The following is a 14,387-nucleotide window of genomic DNA, read 5'->3' as shown; positions in this document are numbered from 1 at the left end:
AGAGTGAAAAAGTTGGCTTAGAAAACTAAGATCATGGCATCCAGTCCCATCACTTCATGACAAATAGATGGGGAAACAATGGAAATAGTGTCAGACTTTACTTTTTTGGGCTCCAAAATCACTGCAGATGGTGATTGCAGCCATGAAATAAAAAGACGCTTGCTCCTTGAAAGAAAAGCTATGTCCAACCTAGACAGCATATTAAAAAGCAGAGACATTACTTTGCCAACAGAGGTCCGTCTAGTCAAAGCTATGTTTTTTCCAGTAGTCATGTATGGATGTGAGAGTTGGACTGTAAAGAAAGCTGAGCACCAAAGAATTGATGCTTTTGAACTGTGGTGTTGGTGAAGACTCTTGAGAGTCCCTTGGACTGCAAGAAGATCTAATCAGGCAATCCTAAAGGAAATCAGTCCTGAGTGTTCATTGGAAGGACTGATGCTGAAGCTGGAGCTACAATATTTTGGCTGCCTGATGTGAAGAACTGATTCACTGGAAAAGACTCTGATGCTGGGAAACATTGAAGGTGGGAAGAGAAGGGGATGACAGAGGATGAGATGGTTGGATGGCATCACCCACTCAATGGACATGAGTTTGAGTAAGCTCCAGGAGTTGGTGATGGACAAGGAAGCCTAGCGTGCTGCAGTCCATAGGGTCGCAGAGTTGGACGTGACTGAGCAACTGAACTGAACTGAAATTTTCAAAGTAGACCTCTGTGTGCCCTCAGCCAGGAAAGCTGCTCCACTTCCAACCCTTCTGTCCCAGCACTGTCATTTCAACAGAGCCCACACTGGCTAATTACAGGTTGCTGGTGTTCAGATGAACTTGTTCTCACATATATAAACCTGTTGGTAGGAGTATTTAATTCCAGATAACCCGCAGAATGCATCATCCTAGAAGCTAATGAGGCTTTCAAGTGTTGGTTAAGACTGATATACAGATAAATGAAGGAGGATTGGTGTGAACCCTTCACCTTACACCCTGCTCAGCCTCTTTCTTCTCTGCCCACTTTCCCCTGATCCACTCAGCCTTCCTTCTCCTTCTTAATGACTGCCTGCTCACTGTCTCTTCTGAAAATTGCTCAGTGGTTTGGTATAGGTAAGGTATATTGCTGATCTGCCTTGTGAACTTCTGCTTTGCATAACCCTTTCTTTTCTTTTTAAAATTTATTTTTGGCTGCAATGGGTCTTTGTTGCTGTGTACGATGTGCAGGCTTCTCATTGTGGTGGGTTTTCTGGTTGTGGAGCACAGCCGTGTGGCCTCAGTAGCTGTGGCGCATAGGTTTAGTTACCCTGAACTATGAGGAATCCTCCCATACCAGAGATCAAACCGGTGTCCCCTGTGTTGACAGGCAGATTCTTAACCACCAGACCACCAGGGAAGTCCAGCCCTTTCTTTAGAAGGAGAATATGTATGTCAAAAAGGTTAATCTGCTTTGATGCATTTGTTCCTTCTGGCTTATAATAGATTTCCTTCCTGTTTCCAAAAAGTAGGTTGTTTTGTTTCCACAATAAATATATATTGATGTGAACTAAGATGTAATTAATTCTCTGTTGGTTCACGCCCACCCTCACCTACCCTCTGTATACTAGTAGTTCTCAAGATTTAGTGTGGGGAGAATCACCTGGCAAGCTTGGTGAAGTGTAGGTTTCTGAAAAGATTCTGATTCAGTGGGTCAGCCTTGGGTGTCAGGAATCGGAGATAAACATCCCCTGGCCACTCTCAAAGGTGTGGTTGGGGAACCCCACTTAGAGAAGTGTTGCTCTATTATACAGTCCAACGGCTAGATGGTGTGAGCTGCACATGTAATTTAAGATTTCTAGTTGTCACATCATAAAAAGTAAAAAGAAACAGCTGAAATGTTAATATATATTTTATTTAACCTAGAAAATCTAAACTATCATTTTAACATATAATCAATATAAAAATTACTAGGAAGATAGTTTACTTTTTTTTTTGGTACTGAGTCTTCAAAATCTGGTATATATGGGGTGAGAAGTGGGAGAGAGGTTCAAGAGGGAGGGGACATATACCTATGGCTGATTCATGTTGATGTAGGGCAGAAACCAACACAATATTGTAAAGCAATTATCCTCCAATTAAAAATAAATTAACAGAAATTTAGAAAAATCTGGTATATATTTTACATTTAGCTCATCTCAAATTCAAATTCACCACATTTTAAGTGTTTAGTCATCATACATGGCTAGTAGCTGTTTGTTTAGAGCTGGTCTCAGCCTATGGATAGTGATGCTAAGGCTTGAAATGCCTGGGAACCCTCACCTGCACCCTGGGTGAGCCCCCCATAGACATTTCCCCTTTTAGAGCTAGTTTTGTGGCTGGACCAGCCCTTGTAGTTCTTATTAGGACTGCAAGACACCCTCAGCAACAACCTTTGGGGAGCTTTGAAAAAATGAGGTTTATGACTTACAGGTTCCACAGGGTACATGGCTTGCCCCAGCCACACAGTGAGGTTAGTAGTGGTTTGATACATGTCTATGAGTCAATTTAATTTCAATTCAGAACTAATTTTTGATCCCACAGATAACTGGGTATTTTAGAAAGAAATCGTATGCATCTCCCACATCCTAGGAGTCTGGTCCAATCAGCCCAACTAGGATAAAGTGAAATCCAATTCTCTCTGCATCACATGGCTCCTGACCATTTGGCAAGACAGTGTTTATGGTCTTCAGCTCAAAAGGCTTTGCTCCCCAAACTCAGACTTGAAGTGTGAATGTCAGGAAGCAAAAGTTAACAACATCTGGTCATCATGGCAGGCTTTTCCCCCATCCTCCTGTGCCCACACTGTTTTAAAATCACTCTAGAATGTTCCAACATCCTCTTCCCTCTCGATAATCCTCTCTTCTTCTTTCCTTCACTGCTCACTTCTCCATGCGAGAGGCAAAGTTCAGTAGAAAATAGCTGGAGGGTTGGGGAGACAGAAAAGGGAAAGATGCACAAAAAGGGAAAAAAAGAAGAAATCTTGTCCTGCCACCCCTGGGCCTCGAGTCCTAGGAAAAGTCAAGAGAAACAGGGGTGTCCTCGGTTATCAGAATCAGTGTTCCCTCCTCTGGTGTGAACTGAGGCAAAAGGGCACCCCCCTGACCCCACCCCAGCAAGAAGGAGTAGAACCAGAGGCAAGTCCGTTTACTCAGCTAACTCGAGGCCAGCAGCTGCCCTTGGTTTCAGAGGTGGCCTCTGCTGGGTGCCAACTGCCTGGGGAACCTCCTCAGCAGGTGCACTGATTCTTCTGCCTCGGAGCTGGGGCCATGAGGACCGGAGTGGACTCCAGCGGGAGGCTGCCTGGGGCGCCCTCCCCGTACAAGGGCAGGCTGTGGCGGGCCATCAGCTCCCTGGCCATCAGCACGAAGACCTCGTCGATGTTCTTGGACTCCTTGGCAGATGTCTCCAAAACAGCCAGGAGGCCATATTTCTCAGCCAGGATGCAGGCATCCTCAAAGAGAACGTGGCGTTTGTCCCACAGGTCACACTTGTTCCCTGGGAGTGAGAGAGCAGCAGATATTCCGGGGAGTAACTTACTCTGTTTTTTTCAAAAGGTGGACTTTAAAAAGAACATTTTAGTTTAGCAGATGCCAAAGAAAGATAGGAGACAGAACATCCACCTAACCTAGGAAAGGAAGAAAGTGAAGGTGAAGTTGCTCCGTCGTGTCCGACTCTTTGCGACCCCGTGGACTGTACCCACCAGGTTCCTCCATCCATGGCATTTTCCAGGCAAGAGTACTGGAGGGGGTTGCCATTTCCTTCTCCAGGGGATCTTCCCGACCCAGGGATCGTGTTTGCGCTTTACCCTCTGAGCCACCAGGGCTTCTAAACCCTTACACCGAGGGAGTAAGAAGAGTTAAGAAGTTAGAGAAACAGAGCAGAGGGGAAGGAGAAAAAGATGAGAAGCAGCGGTCTCCAGGGGGAGAGCAGGGCGTCTTATGAACGGTGTTCAGGAATTCGCGATGAGGTAGTACGCCGAGGGTTTTAAACCGGGACCGAGGAGCTGGCCTCCCTGCGAACGGCTGGAGCCGAAGGAACACGACAGCTAACGCACAACCGTCTCTTTGACTTTTGTACAGTGGTGACGTGGCCTCGAGGGGCTGGGGTAAACTTTGGGAGAGAAAGACTCCTTTGTATGAAGAACCGTGGAGATGGAATGGAAACTGCGGTGGAAGGGCAGGGACACCTCTGTGAGGGAATGACACCGCTGACTATCCAGATTAACGCGAGGAGGCCACCGACCGAAAACGACAGCAAGACCGTGGATGCGTCACAAACCGGAACACCGGGGACACTTCCAGATCATCTCTGGGGGCGTTTCTGGAACCAGTTAAGAAGTGAGGGCAGAGACGGTTGTTACAACAGACGCACGAGGGAGTAAATGACCAAGAAACAGTTGTGAGATTCCCGGAGATCCCCCCACGTCTTGGCATCTGTTCCCCGCCTCTGCCCCACCTGTTTCTGCAGAGGAGGGAGGAGGGGTGAAGGGCGGGGCCAGAGGGGGCGGAGCCAGGAGGCGGGGTCACAGGAGGCGGGGCATAAGGGGGCGGGGCCAGCAAGGGAGGCGAGGGCGGTGCATAGGGGACTGGTCCAGGCAGGGCGGCTTGGCAGGGCAGCTTTCGAGGTTCTTCTGCTCCAAGATATCCCGGGAAGCCTGCGAATTTAAAGGATCCAGCCCACCTTCCTGGGGAAACCTCCCAGTGAGATTAGAACTGCGTGGTTCCGCTCGGTGAGGTGCATGGGATTCGCACCTAAGCTTCCTTCTCTGGGAGCTGTCGTTGGTGGGGTTTCCTTCCCTGCCTAATCAGCTCTGTCATGGAGGGGGTGAGGGGGGCTCGGAGCCTCTCATTCAGCAGGGCAGGACAGTTTCCCTGGATTGAGGTCTCAGCACTATGCTAAGTGCTTTATGTGTTCCTTTGTTTAATCCTTTCAATTCAACCATACCTTTGAAGCAGGTGCTAGCTTTATAGATGAGGAAGTCAAAATTCAAAGAAAGGGATGAACCCAAGTTCAGACAGGCAGGACAGAGAGGGTGATTTGAACCCACATCTGTCTAACTGCAAAGTTCAGGCACTAGAGTGGATGAGACACTGCTTCAACCAGAGCTTCGGGGGCCCTGGGTGACTGTTAGCCTGACCAACTGCTGGAAAGTGTTTGGAAAGGAACTGACCCCACGGAGGCTCTGGTTCAAACCCTGCCTCACCTGTCATTAAGTACCTTGGCTCAGTTACTTGGGACCATATTCAACCTCCAGAGGCCTCGATTTCCTCAGCTGGGAAATGAGGATGGTGGTCTCTGCTTCTTAGAATGGTTGTGAGGGTTAAATGAAGGGACTCAGGAGCGGATTCAGAGTGGAGTTTAGTAAATGTCACCTGTCACTACCTCTTCCTATCAACCCTCCTGGTTCTCATACCTCAGGAGCAACTATCATGAAAAGTGTCAGAAACCTCAGCCAGTGTCCTCCCTGGTGCTTCGAAGAAGTGGTTATTGAGGACGAAATCTAGGCCTTTTGGGGTGGGGGGGAAAGATCAGTGATAATTTGTGTAAACACAGAAGAGGTGCCTTTAGAAGTGTCCAGTAGATCAGAAGTCAAATCAAAAAAGTATCTGGTCCCAAAGGGGACCTTTGGCTGAGAAGTAAAAAGAAGAGACACTCTTTGAGTAGCGAAAACTAAACCAGGTTGCCAAAATTAACCAGCCACCTGGTAGACAGTAGTGTCTTCAGGGGGGGTGGGGCGCTGCTTGCAAAGCTGACACTATAGGGAACTGACAGTACGTTGTGCTTGGTCAAGTCCGACTTGTTGCAGCCCCGTGGACTGTGGCCCACCAGGCTCCCCTCTCCATGGGATTCCTCAGGCAAGAATACTGGAGTGGGTTGCCATTTCCTGCACCAGGGGATCTTCTTGACTTAGGGATTGAACCCATGTCTTGCATCTCCCGCGTTGGTAGGCAGATTCTTTACCACTGCGCCACCTGGGAAGTTACCCATTTCTGAATATACAATGGGACTGCACCTATTTCAAGCTGTGAGTTCACTTAGTGTAGTTGAAGTTTATGTTAATTTTGATGTTAACTTGTTATTAAGATTTGTTTAGGATCTTAGCCAGAGAAGGCAATGGCACCCCACTCCAGTACTCTTGCCTGGAAAATCCCATGAACGGAGGAGCCTGGTAGGCTGCAGTCCACAGGGTCGCCAAGAGTTGGACACGACTGAAAGACTTCACTTTCACCTTCATGCACTGGAGAAGGAAATGGCAACCCACTCCAGTGTTCTTGCCTGGAGAATCCCAGGGATGGGGGAGCCTGGTGGGCTGATGTCTATGGGGTCGCACAGGGTTGGACACAACTGAAGTGACTTAACAGGATCTTAGCAGATGTGAGAAGTCATTCAAGAGTGTTGTCAGTCACAGTCATCTGAGTGGCTCCCTTGGGGAGTAAGAGCCATCTGAAGCTGTGAACACACTACAGAGTATTTCCTGTGTAGTCTGCAAATATGTGTGTTGAATCAGCCAGGGTGCACCTTCATCTATATGTCTCAGGTTTTTGCAATGAGAAACTCTAGGGTGGGGTATTGGAGTCTATATTCTTTATTTTTTAAGTCCTCGCTGTGCAACATGTGGCATCTAGTTCCCCAGCCAGGGATTCAATGAGTGTGCCCTGCATTGAGAGTGCAGTCTCAACCACTGGACCGCCAAGGAATCTGTGTTCTTAACAAATTCATGCCACCCCCACTATCATGCTCAAGCAAACCTGATCGGAATTTCTGGCCCAGATGCTTTCTGAGGTCCTAGCCTCCATGTGTGCTTTTATGACTTCCTGTTCCACTGTCATTGGAAACCCAGAAAAAGCTGAGCGTGGGGCCGTAAAGGAAAGTGAAATGCCTTGAAATCCACGTACCAATCAGCATGATGACCAAATTCGCGGCTCCGTATTTCTCTATCTCGTGAATCCAGTGAGGAACAGACTCGAAAGTGGACCGCCGGGTGAGGTCGTAGGCGATGATGGCCGCGTGGGCACTGCGGTAGTAGCTCTGGGTGATTGTCCGGAAACGCTCCTGGCCGGCGGTGTCCCACACCTGCATCTGCAGAAGGTCGGGCAAGGGGGTCTGCATGAGGAATTCCCATGTGTGATGCTTACCTAAGTTGTTTCCTGGGTCTCACTTCTAGAGATCCAGACTCACGAGGTCTGGGGTGGGGCCCAAGAGTCTGCTTTTTTCACAGGCTCCCCACAGTCATCTGGATGTGCTTTCAGGTTGGGAGTCATTACCTAAGAGACCCTTCAGCCTGAGAGGTGGATCCAGGGTCCTACGGTGTGGTGTCCTTTGCCTTTCCAGCACACTCATCTCCTTGTCTAAATTTTGATGGTTATGTTTTGATCCTGGTAAAGGAGAGGGCATTGGCTGAACTGCTTTGATTCTGAAGGACCGCTAAGTTGTCCATGTTTAGAAGTGTGCCCATAATTGTTGTTTAGTCATGTACAACTCTGTGACCCCATGGACTGCAGCCTGACAGCTCCCATGTCCATGGGATTTCCCAGGCAAGAATACTGGAGTGGGTTGCCATTTCCTCCTCTAGAGAATCTTCCTGACCCAAGGATCAAACCCAAGTTTCTTGCATCTCCTGCATTGGCAGGCAGATTTTTTACCACTGGGCCACCAGGGAAGCCCTTGTCCTCATAAAACTACCTTCCAAATTAACAACCCAGGCAGTGGCACCAATTTATATTCCCTCCAACAGTGTTTGAGGGTACTTATTTTTTCTTTTAGCTTTAAAAATTTTTTTTAATTTCATTTATTGATTTATTTTTGGCCATGTTGGGTCTTCACTGTTGCGCAGGTTTTCTCTAGTTGTGATGAGTGGGGGCTACTCTCTAGTTGCCATGTGCGGGTTTCTCCTTGAGGTGGCTTCTCTTTTCCGAAGCCCGGGCTCTAGGGCACTTGGGATTTGGTAGTTGTGGTCCCTGGGCTCTAGAGCACAGGCTCAATAATTGTGGCACACGGGCTTTGTTGCTCTGCAGCACATGGGATCCTCCGGGACCCGGGATCGAATCCATGTCTCCTGCATTGGTAGGCAGATTCTTTTCCACTGTGCTACCAGGGGAGCCTTGGTACCTGTTTTTTTCATACTCTCACATTATTTATAAAGTTTGTTTTTTAAAGAAAGTTTTCAAAGATACACAAAACTAGAGAGAATAAAACATTGAACCCTCACATAACCATATAATTATCAAGATTTTGCTACTCTTGCTTCATGGAACCCTTTCTGTTGATTTATTTGAAATATTATTTTAAAGAGAATCCCTGACTTTGTGTCATTTCCTGCCTGCTTACATACTTCCTTAATAAATGGACATTGTCTTTCATAACCATAACACCATTATCACTGCTAATAATCATTTCAATAACTCCTTAGTATGATCTAATATTCAGACCATATTAAATTTTCCTAACTGGTTCCAAAATATCTTTCTACTATTGTGTTTAATAAGGATCCCAAGAAAAACCCATTTATTACATCATCACCAATACTTTTTGATCCTTTTTAATCAAATGGGTAAAAGGTTTCTCACTGTTAATTTCATTGCTTTAATTGTAAGTGACAGTGGGTACCTTTACTTCTTTGCATAAATATATGAGCCAGTTTGCATAAAAACTATGAAGTAGTAGTTTTGTCAAATCTGTAGTTTTGCCTACTTTTTGTGTTTGGTTGTTGGTCTTTTCTTTGATATTTATCAGAGCTTTGCTGTGTGGTATGCAGGATCCTAGTTCTGTGACCAGGGACTACTGAGCCCATGCCCCCTACAGTAGAAGCATGGAGTCCTAACCACTGGACTGCCAGGGAATTACCTTATCAGAGCTCTTTTCATGTCAAAGAAATTAGCCTTCTGTGAGCTCCATATTGGCAAATGTTTCTTTCCAGTTTGTCATTCAGCTTTTGACTTTGTTTATGGTATTTTTGAGTGTGTAGAAATTTGACCTTTATATGATTATACAGAAGACTATAAACTTGACCTTTAGATTTAGATGGAGCAATATTTTCCTTTATGGCATGTGGCTTCTTGTCTTAATTTTAAGCCTGATTTTCCCCTTCCTCAGTGAGAAAAAGAAATACTCCCATGTGTTTTTTTCCTGGTATTTTTATGATTTCATATTTTATATTTACATCTTTTATTCCTCAGGCCTGTGTTTCTGGGTTAGGGTCTGTGGGTGAAAGAGGCGGTCCCACCCCTGTGCTCCTCTGACCTTCACTTTCTTGCCATCGATCTCCAGGGCACGCACAGTGAAGTCCACCCCGATTGTGTTCTGCTGTGCCTCCGTGTAGAACCCGGACTTGAAATGCTGCACGACACACGTCTTGCCCACATTGGAATCCCCGATGAGAATAATCTTGAACAAATAATCAAAGTTCTCATCCGCTGCCCTGGCTGCACTGGAGAATTGCATGGCTCTTGCCACCTAGGATCAAGGAAGAAAAGAAGGAATTCAGCCTATCTTTAGTGAACAGCTGCTGGTGGCCAGGAACTATTCTTGGCACTCAGGATTCAGGATGGCACAAGACAGAGGAAGGTCACTGCTTTCCTAGCACGGACATCCTTGGGAGGAGAAGGACATTAATTACTGGTCAGGTAAAAGGGAGCTGCCCCCACAAACCCCGCCTGTCCTTGGTGAGTTGATACTATACTACTTTAGGAGTGAGCTTGGGATGAAGGGGTTCTACTGTCTGGGCCCTCTCTCAGATGGTAGCGTTGACTGGGACTTCCCTGGTGGTCCAGTGGTTAAGATGCTGCGCTCTCAGTGCTTCCCCTGCAGGGGGCGAGGGTTTGATCCCTGGTCTGGGAACTAAGATCCCACACACCTTGTGGCCTGGCTCGGCAGGTGTGTTTTACCTGCCACTTATCAGGTGGATTGACTGGTTTCTAAAGGAAATCAACTCTGAATATTCATTGGAAAGACTGAAGCTGAAGCTCCAATATTTTGGCCACCTGATGCAAATAGGAAAAGACCCTGATGCTGGGAGGGATTGGGGGCAGGAGGAGAAGGGGGCGACAGAGGATGAGATGGCTGGATGGCATCACCGACTCAATGGACATGAGTTTGAGCAAACTCTGGGAGATAGTGAAGGACACTGCAAACCCATGCTGCAGTCCATGGGGTTGCAGAGAGTTGGACACGACTGAGCAACTGAACAACATCAGTTACGAAAGGCAGGCCTAACTGTCAGCCTGTCTCCATGTCACACGGGAGGAAGACTACTGGAAGTCTGAATGTCCAGGCAACCAGCAACAAACACCAAGGACGCTTGACAGAGAAGTCAGTTTCAGAAAGGCTTTTCTTGTCTGGGAAATTATGATTTTGAGAATACTCAAAATGAAAACTGTGGGGAATTCCCTGGCAGTCCAGTGGTCAGGACTTTGCACTTTCACTGCCCAGGCCTTGGGTTCCATCCTCATTCTGGGTACCAGAATCCCACAAGCTGTGCAGCGTAGCCAAACAAAACAAAAGAAACAAACAAACGAAAAACCCGGTGGTTCGAATGTTTGTGCTGTATTCTGCCACAGGCTGGAAAAAAATGTTTCTTATGACAGTGTCTCATCCCAACTGACTATCAGAATTACCTGGGAAGGTAATTAAGTAACGAAATATACAGTGACCTCCCTGTGGCTCAGTGGTAAAGAATCTGCCTGCCAATGCAGGAGACACAGGTTCGATCCTTGGTCGGGGAGGATCCACATACCTCGAGCAACTAAGCTCATCTGCCATGAAGCCCGTGTGTCTGGAGCCTGTGCTCTGCAACAAGAGAAGCCACCACAATGAAAACCCCGAGCACTGCAACTAGAGACTAGCCGCTGCCTACTGCAACTAAAGAAGGCCTGCATGCAGTCACGAAGACCCAGCACAACCAAAAATAAATGAATAATAAAAGAATTAAAAAAAATATATATATACATACATATTCCGGAGCCCATCTCAGATCTGCTAAATAGAGGTAAAAACATGCACACACTCCCAGGTGATTTTGATAAGCAGCCAGGTTTGGGAAGCATCGACCAGCACAGTCAACCACCTGAAACTTTATTCTTGCCCTCAGCAACTCTGCTTAAACATCCATCTACACTTCAACATCTCAGATCACAAGGAGCTCACTGCTGCTGCTGCTGCTAAGTCACTTCAGTCATGTCCGACTCTGTGTGACCCCATAGATGGAAGTCCACCAGGCTCCCTCGTCCCTGGGATTCTCCAGGCAAGAACGCTGGAGTGGGTTGCCATTTCCTTCTCCAATGTGTGAAAGTGAAAAGCGAAAGTGAACTCGCTCAGTCGTGTCCGACCCTTAGCGACCCCACGGACTGCAGCCCACCAGCCTCCTCCATCCATGGGATTTTCTAGGCAAGAGTACTGGAGTGGCTTGCCATTGCCTTCTCCGAAGGAGCTTACTACCTCCTGACAAAAATCAATTTTGTGTGCACAGCTCTTACATAGGGTTGAAATCTATGTCCTTGAGGTTAATAACCGTGGACCCTCATGCTACGCCAGGATTCTTACTCCACACGACAGCCCAGCAGACATTTGGAGCAGCAAGCAGGTCCCCCAGAAGCAGATACCCCAGACCCTTTGACTGTTCTTCAATTGTGTTGCGTCTCCTCATCAAATGTCTCATAAAAATACATGAAAGCTTATCCCGTGTGAGAACTAAATTTGATGTGCTGCAAATTGCCCCAGTCTATGACACCCTTCTTCATTTCTCCCAGTTTTATTTTCTGGTCTTCTCAAAAGTCATCAAAACATAACAAGTCTGTATCATCACACAAATTCAAATCTATACTTAAAAACCCTAAGCTTTAAATGAATGAAGGAGGTTCCCTGAAGCTGCTGTGGCTGCATGATCCAGCAAAAAAGACAAACAGCCAAACCACTTTTTCCCCCCTCTGGCTTTTCAAATAAAGAAAGCCATTCTACTTCCGGTGTCTAACCACTGTCATGTGAGCTGAAATCTTACTTCTCCCCTGACCCCGGCCACCTCCCCCAGTAAGTCCTCAGGGTTTCCGCAAAAGCCCCCTTCACACGCCCTGCAAGGAGAAAAGAGCCATGTCCAACCCCCCCAAAACCCTCCATCCTGCAACCTACACCTGTTGCTTACCTGTTGCTCACGTCTGCCAGCAGGTGTTCGCGCTTTCTCCTGCTTTTCCTTTTGGCCCTCCGTGCCCCTTCTTCCTCCTGCCTCGAGGTGTGGTGGGAACTGTAGTTCTGTCCCCAGGTGTCAGGTTTAGTGGCTCAAGAAACCGAAAGGAAAGTGTAAACCTTCCGTCCGTCTCCCCCTCCCCCGCCATCCGGAGGAGCTGCCACTGGGTACAAAGCGCGGGGTGAGGTCCTGGCCACACCCGCCACGCTAAGTCAACTTTCCTCTGAGCGTGGAGCATCCCCTGTCATCCATCAAAGCCCGAAAGAAAAGGACTAGCCAGCTGTTTCAGCCAACACCTACTGAGCCACCCTGTTTCCTTTTTCTGCTCGCCTTCTCTTGGGCGGCCCCAACCCCCATTTTTTCCTGGTGTCCCCTGTTTGTCTGGGGTGGGGCTGGCTAAGTTGAAGGACAACAAGTTAAAGGAGATTACAGATCTGGGTTTTGAGTCATTTTTTAATTGTTTTGTGGACTTGAATAACCTTTGCTGAGGAGTCACTGAGCAAAAGGGGGTGATCCAAAGAGAAGATTAAAAACTAAATTGGGAAGATTCCCTGGAGAAGGAAATGGCAACCCACTTCAGTATTCTTGCTTGGAAAATTCCATGGACAGAGGAGCCAAGGCAGGCTACAGTCCATAGGTCGCAAGAGTTGGACATGACTTAGCGTTATCTTTTCTTTCTTTCAAAGCTGAAAAAAATATTTCCTTCCCCACTCAAAATCTACCCCAAAACAAAGATTAATTTCTAGGAAGACCTGACATCCGTCAGTCCCCAATGGTGGACATGGAAGCATCGAGCTGAGTTTAATTTTCCTTTTTGACTTTCTCCCCACAGAGTCTGGAAGAGTCTGCTTCCCCTAGCCTGGGGACTAGCTCATCTCCATGACATAGAATGTGCCGAGCAGGCAGTTAAGCTGCAAGCACCACATGCAAAACAAAACATCTGGATTGATAAAATATGAAACTGCTATAGTGTTTTCAAACTGTGGGCTGAGACTCATTATGAGTCATGAAGTCAATTTCAGTGGGTCGTAACCAGCATTTTTACAGAAGAGATGAGGAAAACAATTCAGAATGCAATTCTGTTCTCATGAATTGTTTGTGTCAGTTGCGAACAGGGAGGTGTGTGCCGGGGGTGATGTAAGATGTACTTCTTACTGCGTGTAGAGGCCTAGCACTGAAATAGAGGACAGTTTATTCACTACACAACAACATTTCTTTAGAGAAACTGTAAATGATGATTTATCTTATCCGAAATTCCATTTGCGCATCACTTGCAGGAACCTCTCTTTTTTAATTTAAACAAAAATTTTTGATTAGAGTATAATTGCTTTACAATGTTGTGTTAGTTTCTGCTGTACAACAACAACATTAATCAGTTATATGTGTTCTTACATCCCCAGGAGGGCTTCCCAGGTGGCACAGTGGTAAAAAATCCACCTACCAATGCAGGAGACACAGCAGACTCGGATTTAATCCCTGGGTCGGGAAGATCCCCTGGAGGAGGAAATGGCAACACACTCCAGTATTCTTGCCTGAAAAAATCCCATGGACAGAGGAGCCTAGAAGGCTATGGTCCATGGGGTCACAAAGAGTCAGACAAGGATGAGCAAGTGAGCACACACGTATCCCCAGGAGCCTCTCAGGGAGGATAAACCCAATGTTGGCAGGTAGAGCAAGAAAACAAACAACAACAACAAAACCACTGCCAAATACTGCTGCTGCAGATCGTGTTCTGAAAGCCATGGTCATGTATATGGGGCTTGAAAATGAAGTATAAGTCAAGATCCATGGCAAACGTATGGGTAGGGGCAGGAAATAGAACCCGTGAGATGTGTCAATGAGGTTAGCTGTACAAATGTTTTCTTCTTCTGGTATTGATTACTGATAAGGGAAAATAGCAACAACAAAAACCAGCTGACTCAGACGTCCCACTTGGGAGGGTGTCTAGAAGTAGAAATCAAATGGTAAAATGCCTGAAAGTTTATGGACGTAAGGAGAAATGCTGCTTTTCCCTACCCCAACCCTGTTCACCAGTGTTGACTATAAGTGCAAAGAGCTGAGCTTGGGTTATGAGGGAGGTGCATTCTGACATGGGTGGTGGTGTCACAGGTTATATACTTATTTTATACACACACACACACACACATGCATGCGTGGTAAGTCGCTTCAGTTGTGTCCAACTCTTTGTGATCCTTTGGACTGTAGTCCAGCA

The 14,387-nt window shown here is 46.8% G+C and overlaps 1 protein-coding gene across 2 annotated transcripts; it reads right to left on the bottom strand.

The window, feature by feature from the left end:
- Positions 1 to 1,614: 1,614 nt before the first annotated feature.
- RAB19 (RAB19, member RAS oncogene family) lies at positions 1,615 to 12,442 on the bottom strand. Of its 2 annotated transcripts, XM_055421367.2 has the most exons (5): positions 12,134 to 12,442; positions 10,733 to 10,785; positions 9,241 to 9,453; positions 6,897 to 7,080; positions 1,615 to 3,495 (listed from the first exon to the last, which is right to left on the bottom strand). In XM_055421367.2, exons 3-5 carry the CDS (start codon positions 9,439 to 9,441, stop codon positions 3,227 to 3,229), a joined length of 654 nt encoding a protein of 217 aa, XP_055277342.1. In that variant the 5' UTR covers positions 9,442 to 9,453; positions 10,733 to 10,785; positions 12,134 to 12,442; the 3' UTR covers positions 1,615 to 3,226. The 2 variants fall into 2 exon arrangements, with proteins under 2 accessions (XP_055277342.1, XP_055277341.1); XM_055421366.2 differs by lacking the exon at positions 10,733 to 10,785 and having other exon boundaries at positions 1,620 to 3,495; positions 12,134 to 12,439.
- Positions 12,443 to 14,387: the final 1,945 nt, after the last annotated feature.

This window comes from Moschus berezovskii, chromosome 3, assembly GCF_049115385.1.
Source record: "Moschus berezovskii isolate FMDL1 chromosome 3, NW_MosBer_1.0, whole genome shotgun sequence".
Taxonomy (NCBI): domain Eukaryota; kingdom Metazoa; phylum Chordata; class Mammalia; order Artiodactyla; family Moschidae; genus Moschus; species Moschus berezovskii.
This window is presented reverse-complemented; position numbering and strand designations above follow the sequence as displayed.